The 25313-nt window shown below is 42.6% G+C and overlaps 1 protein-coding gene across 1 annotated transcript in view; it reads left to right on the forward strand.

Moving 5' to 3' along the window:
* The window catches only part of SUFU (SUFU negative regulator of hedgehog signaling), a 124106-nt gene that overhangs the window by 9713 nt on the left and 89080 nt on the right, over window positions 1-25313 (forward strand). The window contains 1 exon segment of the mRNA XM_039481296.1: window positions 23200-23336. Within this exon segment, the coding sequence (XP_039337230.1) occupies window positions 23200-23336 (137 nt within the window).

A 25313-nucleotide genomic window follows, 5' to 3' on the forward strand; every position in this document is an offset into this window, starting at 1 on the left:
ATTATCTGTATATTATTATTTATTATTTAAATCACATTCTAAGTCTACTGCAAGGTCACACAAATCTACTTCCTGCTCAAAGAGGAATAACCTCTATTCCAATAATTCATCTGCTTTTTTGTAATACACTGCCTTCTTTCCACATGGATTATTTTTGTTTTTTTATAACAACACCTAAAGACCTAGCTGAGTTTAGGGCCCTGTATATACACAGTAAGAGAGAGGCCCTGCCCCCCAAAAGTTTATAATCTAAATGCACAAAACAGACAAAGGGTGGAAAAAAGAAAAGATGATCACGATTTTACAAAGGGGGAGGTGACTTGCCCAAGGTCACACAGTGAGTCTGTTGCAGAGCCATATCCCATTTCCCAGGCCTGCAGTTCAGCACAAGATTCCCCTTACCCTCTTTTCAAGTGCTTGTTAAACTATTGGGGTTATGTTGCTATCCCCTCAAGAGACCTGCGTGCTGTAAAAACCCTGAAGGGGTTGAATAACTTCAGTGATATTGAAATCTGCAAAGAAATAGTATCGAGTCACAGCAGAAAACACAACTTACATCAGGACTGTGGGTGTGTGGTTTTTTTTTAATTTAACATTTGCTCTCTTCAGAGGAGAGAACTCCAATACTGCTCTCATGTTCAGGTGTTTTTAATACAAGTTCCTAAACTATGAAGTTTGTGTCCTGATCTACACACAGATGGTGGACTGTTCTGGCAGCTTGGCAGAAGTCTAATTGCTGCAGCAAATTTGCATAAAACAGAGATGAAGGCAGCTGCAATCAGCTCTAATACAGATGCACAGCACCACCTGCTGAGACAACAGGTACCAGTTTGCAATGCTTCTTTTGATTTGAGCTGTTCTGCAGTCTTATCAAGAAGGAGCATTGCATGCTGGGACAACATGTTGTCTCTCTCCATGGCACCTCCCTACTAAAGGTAATGGTATGTGCAAACTTCTAAGAACTCCATGGCACGCACTAGTTGTTCATACAGACCAGGTGAATTGATAGGGTATTAGTTATGGCTATTAAAGGTGCAAAAACTGGAAAGGGTAACAAATATGGGATTGAGGAGGAGAAGAATTTTTCTTTAAAGCTGTTATTGAATTTGATGTTCTTTGTTTTGGTATTGGAATTTTGGTATTTTGAAAGTTGCAATCAGTACACTCTCTTGTCAGTGAGAACTGTCTTCCCCCTGTGATTTTTGTCTGAATGTAGATTATGATAGTGCTGACAGGTGTCTCTTTAGTGGGCCTCTTAGTTCTGTAACCCCTCATATAACTCCTCTGACCTCAATTTGGCAGCCCAGAGTCTGAAATTTTGATCCTAAAGAGTCCCCAAGTGCTTTACAAACTACATAAAGCACCACTGAAATATAACAAACTATGAGGTGAGACTGTGCAGTGGTGTAGTCTTAAAGTGCAGTGTCAGCCCACCAGCCTGGCACTCCAACCCCACCCCCATACTTCAGGGGGTGGGGCATAGTGGTGTAGTGGAACTGGAATACTGTTCCATTGTGTTCTGGCTAAACGGTGCCATTCAGTATCTGACAGCTAGGACACTGAAAGGTAGTGAGGTAGGCTTAACCCAGAGTCCCTTTTCTTCCATGAAAAGTGGTGTTAGAGAAATGTCCATTTAGAGCAGATAAGACACTAGAATTTTTTTTGTTTGACATTTGAAAGATCTGCCCACAAACTTAATGAAATTCATTATACGGTATTTGCCTTGAAATCATGAAAAACGAAGTTAGTCTGGTTTGGATTCAAGCCTGTGATTCCAGGAAAATGTGTATAAACAATAAATTTCTAGCTTCCATGGCTGTGAAGATGTGCAAATGTGTGAACTGAGCTTAACCAATGCAGACACATCTGCCTCCGTTTGCCTTAAAACCATAGTCCAGAGATGCAACCTTCCTTCTGCCTTCAACTCATTTCACTAGTGTGTTAGCTCTCAAGTCCAATGACACTTAAGCATTAACTCTTTGGTAAACATTGTGGTGGATTGAATAGGGAAAGTGGTTTGAGTGAAGAGCCAGGTGTTGCTAGGGAAGGAAATACAGATTGTCGGGGGAGGGGGGGGAACAGAAAGGAGGATTGGAGGGGAAGAGAGGATAGAAATGTTGTTGGTTCTAAAGTTGGGCACTCTTCCCTTGACGAATGCAACAGTAAAGTGTGATAGATATGGCAATTGCCAGCAATATCTTTGGGACCTTATTGAATTAATTTTAAGTATCTTTAGAGTCCATTATATAAAGTGAATGGTTTATGTATTATTGTGGGCTGGGCTTGTATGTAACCTCTTGAGGGGGAAGATAAAACAGATGGGAGACTTCAAGGTTCCAAGGACTATATTGAACAACGTGCCAGCCAAGAATGGACTTTGTGTTGAGTGGTTTGCCTAGAAATATCTACGGGCAGGTGACGGCAAATGTGCCACCTCCGGTTATGTAAAACCCCAGCCGTTTGAAGCCATGCCCTGAGGCATGGGCCATTGTCTGCTGATCACCTGCTGCGTGAGGCCAGGATCAAAGGCCCAAGTTGTATGAAGGAAAGACTGAATTATTCTCAGTTCTGGTTCTGAATCAGAGACAGTTATGAACTTGAAACCATGGGGAAAACCCAATGGCAGGTTTTATAGACGTCAAGGTCTGAAGGAGCCGTCATGATCCTCTAGTCTGACCTCCTGCACATTGCAGGCCACAGAACCTCACCCACCCATCCACTCCTGTAATAGATCCCCATAACCTCTGTCTAAGTTACTGATGTCCTCTAATCATGATTTAAAGATTTCAATTTAGAGAATCCATCATTTACACTAGTTTAAACTAGGGCTGTCAGTTAATCACAGTTAAGTCACGTGATTAACTCAAATTAATTGCATTTAAAAAAATTATATTAATGGCAGTTTTAATTGCACTGTTAAACAGAATACCAACTGAAATGTATTAAATATTTTTTAGATGTTTTTCTACATTTTTCAAATATATTTCAGTTAACACAGAATACAAAGTGTACGGTACTCACTTTATGATTACAAATATTTGCACTGTAAAAATGATAAAAAGAAATAGTTTTTTTCAGTTCACCTCATACAAGTACTGTAGTGCAATCTTTATCATAAAAGTGCAACTTACAAATGTAAAATTTTTTGGTACATAACCACTCAAAAACAAAGCAACGCAAAACTTTAGAGTCTAGAAGTCCACTCAGTCTTACTTCTTGTTCAGCCAGTTGCTAAGAGAAACAAGTTTGTTTACATTTACAAGAGATAATGCTGTCTGCTTCTTATTTACAATGTCCCCTGAAAGTGAGAACAGGCATTCACGTGGCATTTTTGTAGCCGGCATTGCAAGGTATTTACATACCAGATATGCTAAACGTTCGTATGCCTCTTTATGCTTCGGTCACCATTCCATAGGACATGCTTCCAAGCTGACGATGGTCGTCTTGTGTTGTTGTTTTTTTTAAGCATTAATTAAATTTGACTGAACTCCTTGGGGGAGAATTGTATGTTTCCTGCTATTTTACCTGCATTCTTCCGCATATTTCATGTTATAGCAGTCTCAGATGATGACCCAGCACATGTTGTTGATTTTTAAGAACACTTTCACTGAAGATTGGTACCTTTGCATTTTGTCAAATGTGAAATTTCTAAAGACAGCTACAGCACTTGACCCAAGGTTTAAGAATCTGAAGTGCCTTCCGAAATCTGAGAGGAATGAAGTGTGGAGCATGCTTTCAAAAGTCTTAAAAGCGCAACACTCCGATGTGGTAACTACAGAATCCAAACCACCAAAAAGGAAAATCAACCTTCTGCTGGTGCCATCTGACTCAGATGATGAACATGAACATGCGTCAGTCCGCACTGCTTTGGATTGTTATCTAGCAGAACCCATGATCAGTATGGATGCATGTCTTCTGGAATGGCGGTTGAAGCATGAAGGGACATATGAATCTTTAGCATATCGGGCATGTAAATATCTTGCAACACCGGCTATAACAGTGCCATATGAATGCCCGTTCTCACTTTCAGATAACATTGTAAACAAGAAGTGGGCAGAACTATCTCCTGCAAATGTAAACAAACTTGTCTGAGCAATTGGCTGTACAAGAAGTAGCACTGAGCGGACTTTCTAGGCTCTAAAGTTCTCCATTGTTTGTTTTATTTTTGAATGCAGTTATTTTTTGTACATAATTCTACATTTGTAAGTTTCTCTTTCATGCTAGAGATTTCACTATGGTACTTGTATTGGGTGAATTGAAAAATACTATTTTTTACAATGCAAATATTTGTAATAAAATAAATATAAAGTGAGCATTGTACACTTTGTATTCTGTGTTGTAATTAAAATAAAAATATTTGACAATGTAGAAAACATCAAAAAATATTTAAATGGTTTTCTATTATTAACAGCGTGATTAATTTTAATAGCTTGATAGCCCTGGTTTAAACCTGCAAGTGACCCATGTTCCATGCTGCAGTGGAAGGTGAGAAACCCCCAGGGGCTTGACCCCTACCAGAGCCTGAGATTTGAGTTTGTGTGATCCAAGGCAAGCTTTTCAGCGTGTGTAAGTTCTTGTATTGGTTTCTCTGAAATGCTTTCACCTTAAGGATAAATGTGCTTGCTGATGAAGAGCTGTGGTAACTTGCAACTGCACACATTATCCTGTTTATAACCTCTAGAGAGAAAGCAAAGCACAGATACTGGCTGGTCTTTTAGGCAATCTGGCTTGCTCGGGATATCACAGTGTAGGTGGGGAGCTGTGCAGCAGGTCTGTACTCGAGGGAGGTGACGGCTGAGGAGCTGGGAGCCTAGAATGGGTGCCCTGGAGGAACTATGGAAGGGAATATAAGTGCAGTTGCCCAGAACTGTAACATATAAAGTACTGGCCAAATAATTCATTGTAGTTACTAAATGAAGTCCATGACATATTCTATCCTTGGTCTGTGTGCAAACGTGCTGTTGACATTAGTGGGAAATCTGTTGGGGATTTAAGGTAGCATGGAGTCCTGAACTTATGTTCCAGCTCACCCCATAATGAAAACCTTAAATTCTGCATTCTCCAATTAATGGATTTGACACTCCTGATCTATGGTTTCATAATGTGCTCACGGCTGGAATTTCTGGGCACCCATTAAAAGAATAGCATCTTTCATAGCCATTGTAGAACCAAATTCTCTGCTTCTTCCCATTGATAGCAGGGATATAATAGTAGTAGTAATAATTAAAAAAATGGAGGCTGGTTGGTGGCCTCCATTATTATAGCAAGGCCTTGGGAAAGATGAGTCATTCATTCATTCTGCTTAAATTGTCAAGACTCCAGTTTACCCTGTGATGATCACAACCAGGCCAAGGTAGACCACTCTGCAGTAGTCAGCCTTGAGATGACTAAAGCATGAGTCGTCATGACTGGGTCCATATTTAAGGAAGCTGCAGTTGTTTGGCAGGGAAAAAATGGAAGGTGTTTCTGACCAGTGTGTTGAGATATGCATGTTACAGAGCAGCAGTAAGTCCAGTAAAATTCTGGAGGCTCAATATTGCTCTGACAGATTTCTGCCCGTTCTCAAATGCTTCCCACTTTCTACGACCATCACTTTGTCTTGTCATGAATTGAGTTTTAGCCAGTACCTCCAAAAATGTATTTCTTCTGGGCATCCTCACCTGAGACAGCATCTGCTACAGAGGAGAGGGAAATGTAGAGATGAGTATTAAGGTCAACTGAGGGGGAGGAGCTTGAGTCAGTTGTCCTACATCCAAGTTAATGGGACTGAAGGCAAGGAGTCTGAGTTTATGGAGGAGGGCATTTTATTCTGGAACTCCCCCTCTCTGCCTTCCTCCCCTGCTTGTTTATCAGAGATGAAATATATTGACCTTCAAGGTAATGCTCCCCTTTTCATTCAGGCTTTTGCCTGAGGGGTGGGGCAAGGGAGGGCGGAATCCATATACCTAATGAGTTGTCATTTTTATTCTTTGTATGTTTGTTTAGTTTAGCAAATCTGATCCATCTGAAAAAATAATTTAAACCAAGCATCACACCTACCATCACGCACACTCCGGAGATAACTTTTTCAGATACCTCATTGAGGTAATGCACTAAGGCTGTTTAAGACTTCTGATTCTGTGTTGGAGGTAGACCTCCCTTGAAGCTATGGTCACCATGTGGAAACATCCCCCTTCCCCCAAGCGTATTTGGTTTCGAAACCTCATTTGTTTGAGGTTTAGCTCCATTAATAATGCAGACGTCTTGGGCCACCTACAGAGAAGTCTGCCTTGTGCTGTTGTATGTGTGCATGCAGAGGCTGGAACCAAAGCACATTCTTATTGTGTTGGATTTGCAAATTAGACGTTTTTGAAGTGTGGAGGGAAATTATAGCATTTACAGCCCAGTCGTTGAATTTATAAGGTGGTCTGTTTTCAATAAAATGAATGTAACTAGGTTTATAGCTGTGCATTGCTGGAGGCAAAGCCAGCTTCCCAATCAGCAACACATCTGCATGTGCATCCTTGTAGGATAAGCATCTTCTTTACAATGCAAAAACATTTTCCTGACACACAGTGAAGGGGGCTGAAGAAAATCGTTTTTTTCCTCTCCTTAAAATTCGACTTGAATGTTTTCCAGCAGATCCTCTGCCTGTGTGTGTTCATCCAAAATGCTTTCCCTCTGAGAGAGGCAGGGTTTCCTTCAGAACCTATCTGATGGGTCACTGGTGCAGAGAGACAGAGCTGTCCCATCTCATTCAACATGCTCTGTCTGTCAGCCCAGGGGACGAGATTGGGAATCCAACTTCTTCAAATGACAGCTTGGCGCTTTAGGACCCAGGTCCATGTCAACTAGAAAAAGTCTAGTGGATTTGGTGCATGTTCGAGAAAAGAATACTTAGGGGATGGCTTGATTTCCATGAAAACATGTGAAGGGAATTTTTTTGGCGGTGAGGAGTGGAGATGGAGGGAGCACTAGGTATATTAGTAGACAAATAGCACTAATAGGTGGAACACAATGAGTAATCTCTAAAGATGAGACCCAGTCGTACCCATGACTTGTAAAGCTGGATACTCTTGGATGTTGATGGAGGAACAAGAATAACACTAACTGAATAAGAAGGTTTATAGGAGTTTAAAAGGTAAAGTGGACCTAACAAGATGCTCTGTTTCCATTGCTGGACAGTGGCTCATATTAAACTCTCCAGTTGTGAATGGGCTTGATTTGACACGCACACACACACGCACGCCAGACAGGAAGGAAAGCCTTCTTACTTATAGAGGAAGAAGTACGAAATTTTCATTAAAGTGCAAAGGAAAAATCAACTGCCTTAACCTCAAATCTCTTCTAAATGCCTCTGTCTGCTTTGTGGTAATAACTTGCATAAACTTCTGAGGTTATTGCTGCTGCTTCGTTTTTCTTTGTAGCTCACGTTTTTAAAAACAGAGGTCTTGTGAAAATATCCACCATTGCTCATAAGGAAAGGGCATTTGTTGTAGGTGGGAATAGTTTTCTCTTCCAGCTCCCCAAAGTATGACTTTATTCTTGTCAGCGGATTCACTATTCAAATGCTTTCTTTGTAATTCCAACCTAAATAAGTCTGGGATGGCTTGGTGGCTTGAAAACTTGCTGCTCTCAACAGTATACTTGCTGGACATTACCATAAGAATTACAGAACCCCCATCATCAAATTTTGCATTTACTCTGGTGCAGGTAGATCACACTTTATTAGACATTGAAGGCCTGATTTTTCAGTTGCCTTTGCCTTAAGTTATTTATACCTGTGTAAAGTGAATGCACAGTCTGCCATATCAGAGAATCAGCCTCTGGATGTGTCTGATCACAGGCACTCGAGGAACCCTCTCAAAAGGATAAATTGTGGTGAATAGAATGCAGGCACTGTCCATGTGATGCAAGGCCCCATTTTAGGCGATGTCTACACTAGAGGGCTTACAGCGGTGCACCTGCACAGATGAAGATGGGCCTCTGTAAGCTCTCCTCTAGTTGCTCTGAGCTGATGGAAGAGAGCTCTCCTGTTGGTGTAATTAAACCATCCCCAGATCTTGTTGTTACTTCAGCTTTTCTAGTTGTGTGCTCCAATATCAAAGGGGGACTATATTTTGTTATCTATTTCATGCCGAAATAATGATGCTAACAAAGTAAATAATGCAAGATATGCATGTCTTGATTCACACCTGTGTGTGGGGTTATTTTTGTTTTTGTTTTCCTGTCACAGTGGTATGGCAGAAACACAATTTTCCATCTAGATCCCATGCCATGATAGATGTTCTATTACTGCTTATTCTGTGGCATAAACCTGGTTTATAAATTGTTTTGAAAGAGGTCTGTATCGAACTTCAGTTTAACTTTCCAGTTACTCTTCCTTTTTTGCAGTGACTAAAGGCTTGTCTACACAGGAAAACTTACCAGCACTATTGTACCAGTATAACTATGCTGCCATAGCTATCTTGATGTTACTCCCTGTGTAGCTACTCTTATTTGGAATCACAGTGGACTTTCTTCGATTTAGCTTATTTTGACATAATGATGCTAATGCCAGTAAATTGCCTCATGAATAACCCCTAAATTGATGTTTCGTATGTTACTTACGTCTGTATGTTTGGCTGTGCTTCACTTCTCTATTTAAAATCTTTTTTTATGGGTAATGGAGAATTTACTGTTGAAAGATGGATGGGGAGTTCTGTTTAGTAAAATGGGTGTGAAGAGCTGCATGCTAGGTTTCCATATTTTGCAGTATAGTTTATGCTTCCCTGAGGTGTAAACACTCTGGATTAGTGCAGTTATGATTATATTATGATGATGATGAAGGTGATACTGAAATGTGCTATAAATATACATAGCTGTTGGATGTGCATGTCCATGAAACCTCTCTATTTCTCTTTCAGCAAGAAACTGACTCTCTCCAAAACTAATACTGCTTGGCAAAGAGACAAGGCTATTTGGTCTTGACTGAAATCTTTGGAGGAAATCCTGACTCCATTGGAAATTTTTCTATTGACTTTGAGTGGCCAGGATTTTACCCTTTGTGTAAAAACTGTCTCTTAAGGTTGTGGCACAAATAATGGACTATGGACAGCTTTTCAAAAGCAGTAAGTACACTGCAGAATCCATCCCCCTGAAAGCTTAAGAGTTAAAGAAGGATACACTTTCAGGAGAAACTTAAATTTTAAGGATAAAATGTAGCTCAGCTGTCTGAATTTCCCTTCTGGGATTCTACTGTCACTATTGGTCTAATTCTTTTCCTTTCTCTGCTCTAATGAGATCAAGGCTAAGCCTGGGGTTTCTTTCTTTATTTAACGTATAGACTCTTCTATGGTGCTCATTGCTACGTTTTCTGAACAAACCTTGCCATCATCCTGGGTGGCAAAGGAGTATTTTCCCAACCTTTACAGATAGGGAAACAGCTCTCAAATTAAGTGGCTTGACCATAATCACTCAGGATTCAGGAAGTATATGGTGTGGCTGGGACTAAAGCTTAAATCTGAGTTCCAGTCAGTGCCTTAACAAGACTCTTTCTTTGCTTTTGAAGTAATTTTTCTTCTTGATAATTAAGGATTCAGGTTGAATCCAAGTGGTACAGTAAAGATGCTTCCTATATGATTTATTTTACCTACATAATGTAGCTGATGGGGGGGGGGGGGAACTAATAGCAGACACCATTGTTTGTACAGTACATGGTGTAATAGAGCCCTGATCACTGACTGAGACCTCTAGGCATTACTGTAATAAACTAAGTATCAGAGGGGTAGCCGTGTTAGTCTGGATCTGTAAAAAGCAACAAAGAGTCCGTTGGCACCTTGTTGGTCTATAAGGATCCACAGGACTTTGTTGTAATAAACTAATTAGTTATTAGATCAGCTCTTCATTTTGGATTATTTGTCCAGCCTCCCTCCTATACAATCCTCCAGTATTTACAGAGCCACGATAAGAACCACTCTGCAAAGAACAAGATCAGCTTGGAAAAGAGAAGACTAAGGGGGGACATGATAGAGGTATATAAAATCATGAGTGATGTTGAGAAAGTGGATAAGGAAAAGTTATTTACTTATTCCCATAATACAAGAACTAGGGGTCACCAAATGAAATTAATAGGCAGCAGGTTTAAAACAAATAAAAGGAAGTTCTTCTTCACGCAGCGCACAGTCAACTTGTGGAACTCCTTACCTGAGGAGGTTGTGAAGGCTAGGACTATAACAATGTTTAAAAGGGGACTGGATAAATTCATGGTGGCTAAGTCCATAAATGGCTATTAGCCAGAATGGGTAAGAATGGTGTCCCTAGCCTCTGTTCGTCAGAGGATGGAGATGGATGGCAGGAGAGAGATCACTTGATCATTGCCTGTTAGGTTCACTCCCTCTGGGGCACCTGGCATTGGCCACTGTCGGTAGACAGATACTGGGCTAGATGGACCTTTGGTCTGACCCGGTACGGCCTTTCTTATGTTCTTATGAACCGAATCAGCGCGGAACATGATTGCTTGGAGGACAGATTGCTGGGGGACAGACCAAGATCCTATTCAAGGTTGTTGATGGCATTCACAGGTCAGCAGCACGTGGTGGGCCACCACTTCTAGGCCTGAGAAATGAGCACTGACTGGGATTGCACCGTAATTTGTGTTCTTAAAGATGCAAGTGTCATGCACCCTTCCTGACCAGCCAATGTTCATGTCGGTGAAGCATCCCTGGTGATCCACCAACGCCTGCACAACCATGGCTTCTTTAGTGTCACCAAGCCACAGTAGACTTGGGATGATGAACGGTGGCTGCAGAACTTTTGGTACTGGGAGGCCACGTTCCTGGATCTGTGTCCCAAGTTCACTTCAGCCCTCCAGCACAGGGGCATCAGAATGAGAGCTGTACTGACAGTGGAGAAGCAAGGGGCAATCGTACTGTGGAAACTTACAACGTTGGATTGCTACCGGTCAGTGGGAATCATTTTGGAGTTGGAAAATCCACTATGGGGGCCATTGTCATGCAAGCACATGGAGCCATTAATCACCACCTGTTATGCCAGACTGAGAGTCTCAGCAACGTGTCGGACATAGTGGATGGATTTGCAGCAATGGGGGTCCCTAAACTGCTGTGGAGCAATAGATGGCATTCACATGCCTATTTTAGAACTAGTCCACCTTGCACAGAGTATGTCAACAGAAAGGGCTACTTTTCCATGGTTGTGCAGGCGCTGGTGGATCACCAGGGATGCTTCACTGACACGAACCTTGGCTGATCAGGGAGGGTGCATGACACTTGCATCTTTAAGAACACAGGACTGTTCAGAATGCTACAAGCAGAGACCTTCCGTCCTGACCGTCGGATCACCATTGGCGATGTTGAACTGCCAATAATGGTCCTGGGGGACACAGCCAACCCCTTTCTCCCCTGGCTCATGGAATCACATACTGGCCACCTCAATAGCATAGAGGAAAGATTCAGCTACCAGCTCAGCAGGTGCAGAAAGACAGCTGAATGTGCTTTTGGTAGATTGAAGGGATGCTGGTATTGTATACTCACAAGATTGGATCTCAGTGGGGAAAAAAATCCCAATGGTTATAGCTGCTTGCTGTGTCCTGCATAATATCTGTGAAGCAAAGGGGGGAAACTTGCCCCTGGGGGATAGAGAAGGAGTAGAGTGGCTATCGGCTGAGTTTGAACAGTCAGACGTAAGGGCTATTAGAAGAGCTTGACACAGAGTGATACAGTTCAGGGAGGCTTTGCAAGAGCACTTTAACAGTGAGCCACAGTAATACATTGTGATGGACTCTGCTCTACCTGGGGCTGATGTTTTGGGGCGTGTTAAGAATTGTGTTGTGCTTGGTGTACATGTATGAATATAACACTGTCAATGCAGTGCATAATTTTGTTCTTGCTGTACATTTATGATTATTTCTGTCACTAATACTCTGAGTTGTCACACTCCACAGTAACAAGTACTGAAGTGGGTGTTTCCATTGCTCTTTGCAGCATACGTTGGGAACGAATAAAGAAGAATTCTTTTCCAAACAATAGAATTTTGGGTAACAAAACCAGGGCAAAGAAAAATCGGTGCAATTTACAAGCAAAGTTAACAAGGGGAAAGAACACTCACGTCCATTTAGCCTACGCTTACACTGAGCTGTGACAGCCATCGTTGCTGTATGTGAAGCTGTGTCTCTGTGCTTTCTCTTAGTGTGGGCTGGTAGGAGTAGGCGTGTGGGCCCTGAGGCCGTATGGAATGCTGCAATAGGAGTCGAGCCCAGGATTGTTGCATATGGAGATCCCAAGAGTCTGCAGCATCTGTGTTTGCTGGTGGAGAAGCCCCATTGTGTCCTGGTCCTTGTCCTGCTGGGACTCCTGGGCCTTTCTTCTGTCTGTTAGTTCCTTCCCCAGACTATCTGCAATATTCACCCTCTTGCCCTTTGTTCGTGGTCTGGTGCAGCACTGGCTTGTAGGATCTCACTTAATGTGTCATCTCAAGTCCTCTTCTTTCTTCTTATCATCTGGCTCAGGTGTTCCATGGGTGTGGAGAAGGAACCACTCAAGGCTGCAACGGCAGCAGCTATAGATAAAACACCCAGAGGTACCATTGTCACTATAGTTACAAGTGAAAGTTAGGGTTCAGAACTGCTTTCTCTTACTCCCCTTAAGTTTTAAACAAGACCTGCTTATTGACGCTTCTGCTTCAGAGGGCTTGCAGTACTGGCCATGGTGAGTATGGTCCACCAGAGGCGAGGGGAATGAGGGGGGAATTTCACGTCTTGCAAGTCGTGAAGAGTGTCAAGCAATGGCACTGGATACTGGCCTTGTTTTCCCACAGGTGATGGTGATTTTAGCCGAGATATCACTCCAGGGGAACGAGGGCACAGAGAGCACCTCTGCTGCTGGAGACCTGAAGCTGTCCAGGCCCTTATGCCGTTAACTTGTTAACTTCAGCAGGCACCATTGCAGTAATCACTGGTTGGCATGGGAAAGTGTCCTACCGTGGAGGAAGAAATAAAGCTGCCATCCCTAGAAACCTTTGGGAGAGGATTGCAGAGAACCTCCCTGAAAGTTTCCTCAAGATCTCTCAGGAGGATTAAAAGGACATCCCTGTGTATATAAACAAATTGCTCCTCCACCCCCATTTAACTGTATAGGGGAACGAAAAGCGGATAACTCTACCTCTTTTTGTTGTAGCACTGCCTCTTCTAGTGCGACTCAATACATGTGATGGGAAATACATTTGCACACTTGCCCATGGTTCCTTCCCCTTATCGGGCTCACACCTGCTTGGCTGCCAGGGCTGACTGGATTGTGGTGGAGTCTCAGAGGTCCTGGCTCATGTCATAGCTGGATCCCCTGGGCTCATGTCATCTATTTTCGTCCTCGCTGTTCATGCCAGGGGTCTGGGACTCATTCTCCTTGGAGGTATCTCCGATGCTCTGCGGGATGTGATGAGGTCTCCACCAAGTATGACATGCAGCTCTTTGTAAAAGCGGCAGGTCTGTGGCTCTGCTGTGGATCGAGTATTGGCCTCCCTGGCCTTCTGATGTGCCTGCTGCAGTTCCTAGGCTTTCATGTGGCTCTGTCACTGGTTCCTATGATACCCCTTCTCCAGCATCCCCCATGCAATCTGCTCATAGATAAGGCTATGATTTTCTCACGGCGGTCGCAAAAGTCATGGAATCCGTGACTTCCCGAGACTTCCATGACTTCAGCCCACGGTGGCTGGGAACTGCAGGATCTTCCCACCACCCATGGGAGCCGCAGGTGTCAGGGGAACCCCCCAGCTCCTGGGCCACTGCAGGTGGTGGGAGAACCCCACAGATGAGCTCCCCATTTTGTCAGGGATCTTCTTAGTAAAAGTCAGGGACAGGTCACAGTCTTCTGTGAGTTTTTCTTTATTGCCCATGACCTGTCCCTGACTTTTACTAAAAAGATCTGTGACAAAATGCTCTGTGGGGGGGCAGAGTCAAGGTTACATGGGCTGTACCTTAACTCTGTATTTCCTGGTTTTCTGAAGTTTGAATTTTGTTGAACTTGACATCTTGGAATGACATGAGTTGTTACTGGGGAACCTTAACTCAGCACTAAAGAAGGTTTTTGCCATTTAATTACTTAATACGGTAAGGACAACCCTTACAAATTTAGGTGCCCAAATTTTAGGCACCCAAATGCCTAATTTAGGCACCTAAAAAGTGGCCAGCCTCTCAAAGATTGTAAGCACCCAGCACTTCCATAGATCCTTTAAAAAATCCAATATGCTTCTCATGCCTATGGTAGTAGGGGAAAAAATTGATATATTATGACTGTGTAAATGCATTATATGAAAATGCATGCACACAGAAGGTTGTGCATGCAACTGTAACTTCATGACTTGAATGTGCAGCCTGAATGCTTTTAAAAAGAAAGTTGCTTTATCCATTGTATCAACATTTAGTATCCTGTTTTCCGAGTGTTAGAAAAACTTATCAGAGGGGTAGCTGTGTTTGTCTGTATCTACAAAAACAACGAGGAGTCCAGTGGCAGCTTAAAGACTAGCCCATTTATTTGGGCATAAGAATCTACAACCTTCCATGCAAGATTGCTACCAGATGAGTTTTGGGGGAAAACTCAGCCATGAAATGTGTGTAATCAATAAACGTATACAACAGAGTGGAACTTGCACTGAAGTCTTTTTTCCATGGAATAACTTCCCTCCCTAAATGGTAGTTTGCTGTAACCAGAAATACCCTTTGCACATTGCTTTGAATTGAAACAATTTATTAATCTTGTTCTATTGCTGTCTGAATGGGGGGTGCAGGGGAGAGGGGAGCTGGCTGTCATTCATTAAGTAGGTTCTTCTCATATATATATATATAAAAAATAAAAAGCTTTTTGGATGCTTCTGCATGTTTAGCTTTAGCTGTTGGAATAATTTTATGAAAACTATTTAACTTGCAGCAAAGCTGTTTACAAAAGACTTCCCTGACATTTGATTGCAAATGCATAATATTCAAGAGTGTTTTTAGTGACTTCAAGTGTGGCCTTTCCCTTTGAAGCCGTTTCTTAGGCACAGACTAGTGTAGCAGGATAAGTTTAAATGTGAGGCAGTGTTTGTCATCAATCTTTGCAACAGTATGATTTATGTTAAACCAAATCCTTATGAGTGGATTTTAGCACTCTTTATTTTCTCTCTGCTTAGCTATGAAGTTTCTGCTGCTATTAGGGTAGTAAGTCCAGTAAAAATTCATAGATTCTTGGTTGCATGACTTTGGGGAATTTCCTATTGAAGGTTATGGAAAGATTTCCTTGTAATGTGCAGATAAATTTCATATTCCAAGTGCAGCCAGTTGTGCATTCAGAAAATGGTAACTTCTGTGTTTTAAAAAAAATACTGATGCATTTAGGGGCAGTCCGAGAATTGTGTTGTGCAAATAAATTGTTTGGCCATGTTAGTGATTTTCTTCTGGATGCTTAAGTCTTTGGGGTAGGGGTTGTGGCGTGTGTTAAGAAATCTATTTGCAAGGGGAGGGCTGTGCTTCTTAGAATCTTGACAAGTTTCTCAAATCAGTTTTTTCTGCACAGTTCTACAGCTGTATTTTTAAAACAAAATTTCACTTCCTGATTTAAGCAAGATGGGGTAGCTTTTTAGCTTTGGAATGTGTGTTTATTTTAGTATATATCACTTCCATATAGAGTGCTTCTGTGGTTTTATTTTAGGAGGGTGACCCTATGAATCTGAGCCCTTGTGTTAGCAAATAAGCTCTTGACCAATATTTTGCTGAGAATGAAGACTGTAGGATAGTCTTTTAACTGAGATACTGGTACATGGCCTACGGGGGTCCCTTACATATTTTTTTAATTGCCTTTTTATTATTACTATTAACTTGGCAGAAATGGTGAAGTGTAAATGAGATCTCTAAAACTTTGGAGTTCACACAGTTTGGGATTGTGAATCAAGACAGGTTAGTGTTCCTTTCTGATTCCCGTGCACTAGCACAACACTTTTTTTGAGGAGGTGGGTGGTGGGGGTGGGTTGTAGTGTTTTAACAAAAGTAAGACCTACACTGGCACATCAGAAAAGTCTCCATTTTAATGTCATATTTATCTTTTGTAAGACTTAATCACATAACCAGAATTTGGAGTTTAAAATACTTTGGCCCAGTTCTGCTTTTATTGACTTAAGTGGGAGGTGAACTGAACTCCCTGTCAATGGCCTTGTACCATAGCTATCTTCTTCAATGAATAACTAAAATCCTTTGAAAATGACAGACTAATAGTAATTAATACTTACAAAGCCAAAAGGGGAGAGAGGCAATTACAGTTCACTTGTGGGGCAGAGTCTGGAACGCTTTTGTTTCTGCACAGGAAGGAACAGTAGCTGTTGCTGATGTCAGACTCATGGGAGCTCTGTCTAGGTAATTTATATAGTCCTCAATGCCATAGTACAGGGGTCCCCAGTGTGGTGCCTGCGGATGCTATGGTGCCCGCTGGGGCGTCTAAGTGTGCCTGCGTACTGGCCGGCGGACGAGCATCCGCTGAAATGCCGCCGACAAACTGCGTCTTCCAGAGGCATCGCTGCCGAAATGCCGCTGATTTTCAGCAGCGTTTCGGCGGTGACGCCTCTGGATGACGCTACTTGTTGGCGGCATTTCAGCAGCGACGCCTGTTGACGTTGCCCCCTGTCGGCGGAATTTCGGTGGATGCTCATCTGCCGCCACCGTCCTCCGTGACTTGTTCGCCGAAAAAGGTTGGGGACCACTACTATAGTATCCAAGTGCTTCACAATTAATAGTAAGATTTAATCCTTGCAACATCCCTGTGAGGTAGGGAAGTGCTGTCACCGTTTTACAGAGGGAAACAGAGGCACAGGATAGCTGAAATGACTTGCCCAAGGTCAGACAGGAAGTACATGGCCAAGCTGAAAATTGAACCCAGGGTTTCTGAGTCAATGGTCAGTGCCCTGTCCGCTAGCCCAGCTTTCTTGTGAAAGACGGATCATATTATTGGGGCCAGAAATGGTTGTTCAGACCTGTTCTGTAACTTATGAAAGTGAAGCTATAATTAAATTAAACATTATTCTGAAGTGCTTCTCATTTGCTAGCTGGCGTGCCTATAGCTAAGGGTCAGTGTTTCCAGTTGTAAATGCCCGTTTTCAGGGATTCATGTACCTGATATGTTTATACACTCACTCTCAAAAGTAAACACCTAGTACACTCCGCTACTTGTCCAGGAGTGTGTGTCTTTCTCACATAGCTTTTAGAAGCAGACTGAAATACTGCCATCTTTGCACGCAATGAAAAGAAGCTTTTCTTGTTTCTTGCTACAGTGAGAACATACGCACTTTGGCAAGCAGCTTTGCTTTAAACTAAAAGGCTCTAGTTTTTAGAGCTGATTTAATGCAGAGTGCTAGTTTGGCTTTTGATCCTCTTAAAGCTGGGTTATTTGATGTGAAAAACTCTGCTGAGGAGGGGAGCAGCTTTTCAGTTCTCTGTGTGTGGCTTCTGGAGAGGTCCTGGCAGAGCACTGAGTGGCAGGGGGCTCAAGGAAGCTGGCTATGCTGATCTATAAATAAAGGGGCCTCTATTTCTTTGGATTCCTTTGCTGGAACTAAATGTCATGATCAGTGAAACTCTTACCTCATTAAAAGAACACGCCAGACTTCTGCAGCGTATGTGCAAAATGTGGTCTGTTCATTCCATTGGTCTGATTTGCTGAACAGATAAAGGGATATCTTAACCAAAGAATGGCATGTAGTATATGATTCTAGCTTTCAAAAGGTTTATTTGTATTCATATGACAAAATAATATTTTACTATTAAATATGGGGTTGGATTTGACTTGGCAGATATAAGAATCTTCCATTACTGCTGTAGTTAAAATATGAAAGTGCCTGATGTATGTCACTGGTGCTAGCCAGTGGACATGTAGCAAGCCAAGAATTCTCCCATCAATGTCTGTTTTTGTGAAAATATGGCTAGCGGAATGCTTAAGAATCAGGATAGTTGTAACCATAATAAGCTTCCTTTATTGGAAGAGGCAAAAATAATGGGATGTACCTAGAAGGTTTTTCCTATCTAGTATCTCTGGAATTTGGGACAAGTATGAATATTCCTTCCTCCTAGCATTTTTATTTTCTGTTAAAATGTCTTTCACTCAGTAGTGCATAGTTCAGCCGTAACAAGGCATAAACCAAACTATGTGAGGTATTCGGGGTCTGTTAGTATAGAAACTTAATGCTGTATTGGAGCTCTCAGTTTATGTACCTGGAGTCTATGGATAGATACAAAATGTTAGTTCTGTGTTCCCACCCTGTTTTCTCCCTCCCTCTTCCCCCATCTGCAGTGTTTAATTTCTAAATGTTGGTCAGACTGGAACTTCAATGTTACTGTAAATCTGAAACACACCTTCCAACTAAGTGCTCACCAGTTTGAGAGAGGGTTGTGCATCTGGCCCTAAAACAATAAATACACTGCTACCTCGATACAATGCCACCCGATATAATATGAATTTGGATGTAATGCGGTAAAGCAGTGCTCCGGGAGGGCGGGGCTGCGTCCTCCGGCAGATCAAATCAAGTTCAATATAACATGGTTTCACCTATAATGTGGTAAGATGTTTTTGGCTCCCAAGGACAGCGTTTTATCAAGGTAGAGGTGTATGTTAATTCAGATGATTACATTATGGTAGCTTCAAGTGATTGAACATGACAGTTGATGTAAGGTTTGGAAGTGGCCTTGAAGAGAACTTTCTTCATAGCTAGGACAGTGTGACGCTTCCTGGGGATACTCAGAATTGCAAGACACCTCACTACCCCGTGCCCTTAGTGTGAAGAAGCTTTGTCTGTGCCTGCCGTGCATCAGCACCTGCACTAGCCATGGGCAATGCAAGTCGGTGCCCCGCTGACACTCTACAGGTTAGCACAGCACACCTGAGCCCTGCGAGCATCTCCCTGGAGTGTTGAACCCCTGGCCTGGTCCACTGGGCTCTCACAGTATTCACAGATTTACTGCTCCCAAATGGTGCCTCGTCCTCAAAGGATACCTGCACAACACTTTCAAAGGGCGAGCCTGGGAGCTTAAATTCATTACTCTGCTAGACACCAAAAATCATAGACTGAACAGGGACACCAGGTTTATGGTTTATTACAACAGTCTGTAATCCTCTAACCCCTTCTTTTTGTCCTATGACTGCAGAGGTGTTAATGGGCCACTCTGCTTTGAATGGTCTCTTACCGAAGAAGTGGGTATTCACCCACGAAAGCTCATGCTGCAAAACGTCTGTTAGTCTATAAGGTGCCACAGGATTCTTTGCGGTCTCTTGCAGTATGTGTGAACTACTTATGCTAAGCAGGGCCCGCTCCAGGCACCAGTGAAAGAAGCAGGCGCCTAGGGCGGCCAATAGAAAGGGGCGGCAGCCATCTGTTGTTGGGGCGGCATGTCTATCGGCCCGCTTCAGTGTTCCGCGGGAGTTCGGTGGCGGGTCCTTCAATCCCTGTCTTCCTCTTCAGCGGCAATTTGGTGACAGGTCAATCGGGTTCCCCCCCCCCCCCCAAAAAAAAAAAAAAAGAAAGCTGGAGCCGGCCCTGATGCTAAGCAATCTGTTCCACCTTGCATTTTGCTGTGACCTGTGAGTTCCTTTCCCAGACCTAAAGAAGAGCTTTCTTTGGCTCCAAAGTTTCTCTAGCTCATCAACAGAAATAGGTCTAATAGAAGATATTACCTCGCCCGCTTTCCCTCCCTAAAGTAGCGTTTTTGGTTGGTCCTCATAAGTGCTCACTTAAGACAGGCTCTACTAATCAAAATTCAATTCCACACCCAATCTGTCTGGGTAACCAATAAGCACTTCCATGGTTTATGCACAGTCTGTAATTATGCATTTACAGGTCTGTCGCATCTTACACGCATTTAACATGCGCGATTTCAGCTTTACGCGGTTGGCAAAAAAAAAAAAAGAGAAACAACAATTTAAATACTGTTTCTGTAGTGCGGGCGATTGCGCCCGCCATTCAACTCAATGTAATTTTGACTATACGTGTTTTTCGCTTTACGCGCTAACTGCAGAACGGAACCCCTGCGTAAGATGAGACAGACCTGTATTGTGGCTTGTTACTGCAAGCTACATTAGCTTCTTGGAATTCTGTATTTGCACCCCTTGACTAGCCATTCTTGAATACCAGGTCTGCCTTGTTTGCAGCAGATATACTTTTTCTCTATGCCAGTGATGGAGTGTATTAAGTAGTCAAGATGAAAACGAACATGCTTGAGTGTGTAGGGTAGAGCCGGTTAGTTAGATATCACATTTTTCTTTTCTGTTTCTTTTCTCCCCCGTGCTTAGTCTTTCAGTAACTTCTCTCATTGCCTGCAGTTACAGCTACTCTAATCTCTTCAGGTTATTTCATAGCTTGGCCCTGTCCTTGAGTATATTTGCTGCCTCTCCAGTTTTATCATCTGCAAATTGGATCAAACTTGCATCAAAGAAACCCCAACAAAGATAGTTATGATTAGGCTTGGCATGATTTGACTTTTATCTGTAAATGTTGGTAAATGTCGATTTCATGGGTTTGTTGTACAGTGAAAAATTATTTCCCTCAATAATCGAACTTTACAGATAGGCAAAGAAAGAAACTTAAGGCTGCTTAAGAATTTAGAGTGTGGTTTAAGGATATTTGTTGTATATTTTGATGTGATGTTGACAATTTGTGTTTTTAATGTTTAGATTCAAAAAGTTAAAGCTTTATAACCATCTACTGTCATTAAATTGTCTGATACTCTACTGTTTGACTCCCCTGTAACTTCCTACAACTGTAAATTTAAATTGATAAAAATAAAAAAGTGCTTAGTAATAAAAATCAATGTCTGTTGCAATTACAAAAAAAAAAGAATTCTGCCAAGCCTAATGATGATGCAGCTCTGGAGAGTACACAATAGTACTTGAGTTTTGGGGTTTTTTGTTAGTCTCAAAATCCTGAGAGCTGTTGTCCATCCCAGAATTTCTGGGAAGCATCTCTATGTGAAGGGACATATTCTTTGCCCTTATGGCACCTGGAAGTGCTCTGAACATCATGGGTGGTCCCTGCACCACAACTGGGAAATACTCTAGTGAGCTTTTTGACTGCCCTGTTTGGGTGTTTTTACTATAAATATAACGCGGAAGGTGTTAACAGTCTATCTTTCATAGATGTCAGCAAGGGACCTGGATCCAAGAAATTCACTTTTTCCATGAACTTTGCCAGTTACTTAAAAGTTTCTTGCAAATTTATGCAACTTACAGAATAGTACTGGCTTATTTCAGTGTGATGCCTGCTTTGTACTTCGTGGCACAGACATAACAAGCAAGAGATGTGATGGCATTAGTATGAAGGAGGCTAGCGTCACTAACTGGTCTCAAATTTTGTGGACTTTAAATATTGGTACATCTGGCTTAGAAATTTCACAGCAAGTCTGATGTTTTGTCAGTCTTCGGCATCTGTGAGAGCAGACATTTTCCTTTCTGTGTGAGTGTGAAATGTAGAACTCAGAGTGAAGGACTAATGATATTAAAGCCAGAAATCATAGGACTGGAAGGGACCTGGAGAGGTCTCCTAGTCCAGTCCCCTGCACTCAAGGCAGGTCTACGTATTATCTAGACCATCCATGACAGGTTTTTTTATAACTGCTCTTAAAAACCTCCAGCGATGGAGATTCCACAGCCTAAACCGCACTTGCTGCAATTTAAGCCCGTTACTTGTCCTGTGCTCAGAGGTTAAGGAGAACATTTTTCCCTCCCGCCTTATAACAACTTTTTATGTACTTGAAAACCATTATCATTTCCCCCCCTCAGTCGTCTCTTCTCCAGACTAAACAAACCCAGTTTTTCAGTCTTCCCTTATAGGTCATGATTTTTAGACTTTTAATCATTTTTGTTGCTCTCCTTTGGACTCTCTCCAGTTTGTCCACATCTTTCCTGAAATGTGGTGCCCAGACCTGGACACAATACTCAAGTTGAGGCCTAATCAGCGTAGAGTAGAGCGGAAGAATTACTACTTGTCTTGCTTACAGCACTCCTACTAATATATCACAGAATGGTGGTTTTGGGTTTTTTTGCCAACAGTGTTACCGACTCGTATTTAGCTTGTGATCCACTGACCACCAGAATCCTTTCCGTAGTACTCCTTCCTAAGCAGTCGTTTCCCATTTTGTATGTGTACAACTGATTGTTCCTTCCTAAGTGGAGTACTTTGCATTTGTCCTTTTATTGAATTTCATCCTGTTTTACGTCAAAATGTTTCTCCAGTTTGTCCAGATTGTCCTGAATTTTAATCCTATCCTCCAAAGCACTTGCAACACCCTCCAGCTTGATATCGTCCACAAACTTTATAAGTGTACTCTCTATGCCATTATCTAAACAAGTGATGAAGATATTGAACAGAACCGGATGCAGAACTGATCCATGCAGGACCCCACTCAATATGCCCTTCCAGCTTGACTGTGAACCACTGATAACTACTCTCTGGGAACAGTTTTCCAGCCAGTTATGCACCCACCTCATAGTAGCTCCATCTAGTCTGTATTTCCCTAGTTTATTTCTGAGAAGGCCATGTGAGACAATATCAAAAGGCTTACTACTTTTCCACTGGACAGTCTTGCCTACATTTCAGACTTGATCTCCCCACCTCTGCCAATGTGGCCTTCCTCTCATGAGTAGAGCTTGCAAAATACAATCCAATAAACCTGCCGTCTAATTCCTACAAAAGTAATTAGCCAAGCATTCACCCTGTTTCTTCTGTAGTCAGTTTCTTGTTTAACGCTTTCAGTGCTGCCTACCTTATCTGGATACTCTGGACAAAATGCACCTCTAGTGCTAATTCCAGTGGACTGCTGACATCCACAACACACACACTGAAGTAGCTGAAGGGATTAAATCAGTGCTTATAGTAAGACTTTTTTTCACCTTTTTCCATTGACCTGTCTCCAGTACAGAATATTCCATGCCATATCCCAATACTGTGTTTAGATTTTTTTTTTAATTTCTGAATTACTGTATTAGTTTTATGCAGAAACTAGCTGGCTAACCTAATGATTCTGTGCCATTTGGATGCATGTAGATTTAAACACAACTAGAGAAGCTCTGAACTCCTCATTCGTCCTAGGAAGAAAAGAAAAGGCATAACCTGTTGAAAACCAATGCCAAGCATATCTGCTGCCACTCACATCTACATAATCCTTAGGTCCACCCTTGTTAAGGTGAAATATGTGACCTTTTTGCTTTTCCTTCCCTCCAGATTTACAGGAACGGATGGGCCAAGTGGTTTTGGATTCGAGTTGACGTTTCGACTAAAGAGAGAAACAGGGGAGTCAGCGCCACCTACGTGGCCGGCAGAGTTAATGCAAGGCTTAGCCAGATACGTCTTCCAGTCAGGTACTGTAACATTAAACAATTGCTGCCTTGTTTTCTATCGGTCTAACTCTGATGGGTTACGTGAATGTCAAAGTGCTGGATTTGAATCTTGTATTCATTCAATTAGATCTCTGCCATTTTAGTCTTGAGATCTGTCTTGTGTGAAAATGCTGTTTGGTCAAAATAAATGTGTTGCTTTCACCAGCCTATTGGTAGATCTCTGTGCTACTGTATAGGTGATCTAGGTTCCCCCTACGGTAAGCTGCTTGAAGGTACAGAATGGTTAGGCCTTGATAGGAAAGGGAGTCTTTGAGATTACCTGTTAGTTACTCCTCTAGACAAATGAGGAGCTGCTCAGTGTTGGAAGAAGATGGCTGTGATATGAGATCTTATGGAGGCAGGGGTTAAAGCTGAGACAAATGGAAATCCTCAGGGTTGCATCAGTGATATAGATGATCTCCTAGGAAATGTCAACTTTCCCATGTTGTACAATATAACTGCACTTAACATAAAAGGTGGTTACAAGGCGGAGGGAGAAAAATTGTTCTCCTTAACCTCTGAGGATAGGACAAGAAGCAATGGGCTTAAATTGCAGCAAGGGCGGTTTAGGTTGCACATTAGGAAAAACTTCCCAATGGTTGGAGTGGTTAAGCACTGGAATAAATTGCCTCAGGAGGTTGTAGAATCTCCATCATTGGAGATTTTTAAGAGTAGGTTAGACAAACACCTGTCAGGGATGATCTAGATTAGCGGTTCTCAACCAGGGGGTCCATGGCCCCTGTGGAGCTGCAAGCAGGTTTCAGGAGGTCCGCCAAAATAAACAAGAAAGCAGGGCTGGTATCAGACTTACTGGTGCCCTGGGTAGAAAGCCAAAGCCCAACCAACTTAGCTTTGTGGGGACCCCTGTGGCATGGGGGCCCCCAGCAATTCCCTGTTTGCTGCCCCCTAATGCTGGCCCTGTCTTTTAATCTACTGGATATGAGAAAAACAGTTATTGTAGCACAGGTTGGCCATGGAGTTTTTATAGCATGTTGGAGGGGGGGGGGGGGGGGGACTCAGAAATAAAGTAGGTTCTTTCTCCTTGAAACACAATCTGCCCAAGGCACGTTTTGTTACTAAGGCCTGGTCTACACTGGGGGCGGGGGAGGGGGTCGATCTAAGGTACGCAACTTCAGCTACGTGAATAGCGTAGCTGAAGTCGAAGTACCTTAGCTCGAATTACTTACCCGTCCTCACGGCGCGGGATCGACGTCCGCGGCTCCCCCGTCGACTCCGCTACCGCCACTCGCTCCGGCGGAGTTCCAGAGTCGACGGGAGCGCGTTCGGGGTTCGATATATCGCGTCTAGATGAGACGCGATATATCGAACTCCGAGAAATCGATTGCTACCCGCCGATCCGGCGGGTAGTGAAGACGTACCCTAACAGCATTTTCTTTTATGCTCAAATGTTTCCTATTCAGAACTCTTTCCCCACCCAGTTGCATGGTGTGGCTATCAAATGCCACTGCGATCAGCATGGGTAAGGACCTGGATATCAAATCAATAGTATTTTGTAAACCTATGGAGGTTTTAATATTTACCTTTAAAGCATTTGCTGAACCAAAACAACTTGATTAATGCTCTGTCCTTCACTCTCTGAACATGTAGAAAAGATAAAACTGGCCCAGGGTATTGATGCTGGTCTCAAAGCCACATTTGGTAATGGGCTCCAAAGCTGTTGGGCCAGTTCATGAATTAGGGCTCGTCTACACAGTGCACTAGTCTGCACTAGAGGGAGTGCCCACTAACTGGCCCTTGTGCATGTAGTCATGTTTCAGACCCACACTAGGGAACTTTGTGGACCCCAGTAGGATCCCCACGGGCGTGTTAGTGCACAACTCTAGACCATACCTGTGAATAAAAGTCAGTTTTTTGTTGTGTTAGGTATACTTTACCACATCCTATAGGGGTGGGGGCATGGGATGATGATTTACCTTCACTGTTACTGGGTAGTTTCAT

The sequence above is a fragment of the Mauremys reevesii genome, linkage group 7, assembly GCF_016161935.1.
Source record: "Mauremys reevesii isolate NIE-2019 linkage group 7, ASM1616193v1, whole genome shotgun sequence".
NCBI lineage: Eukaryota > Metazoa > Chordata > Testudines > Geoemydidae > Mauremys > Mauremys reevesii.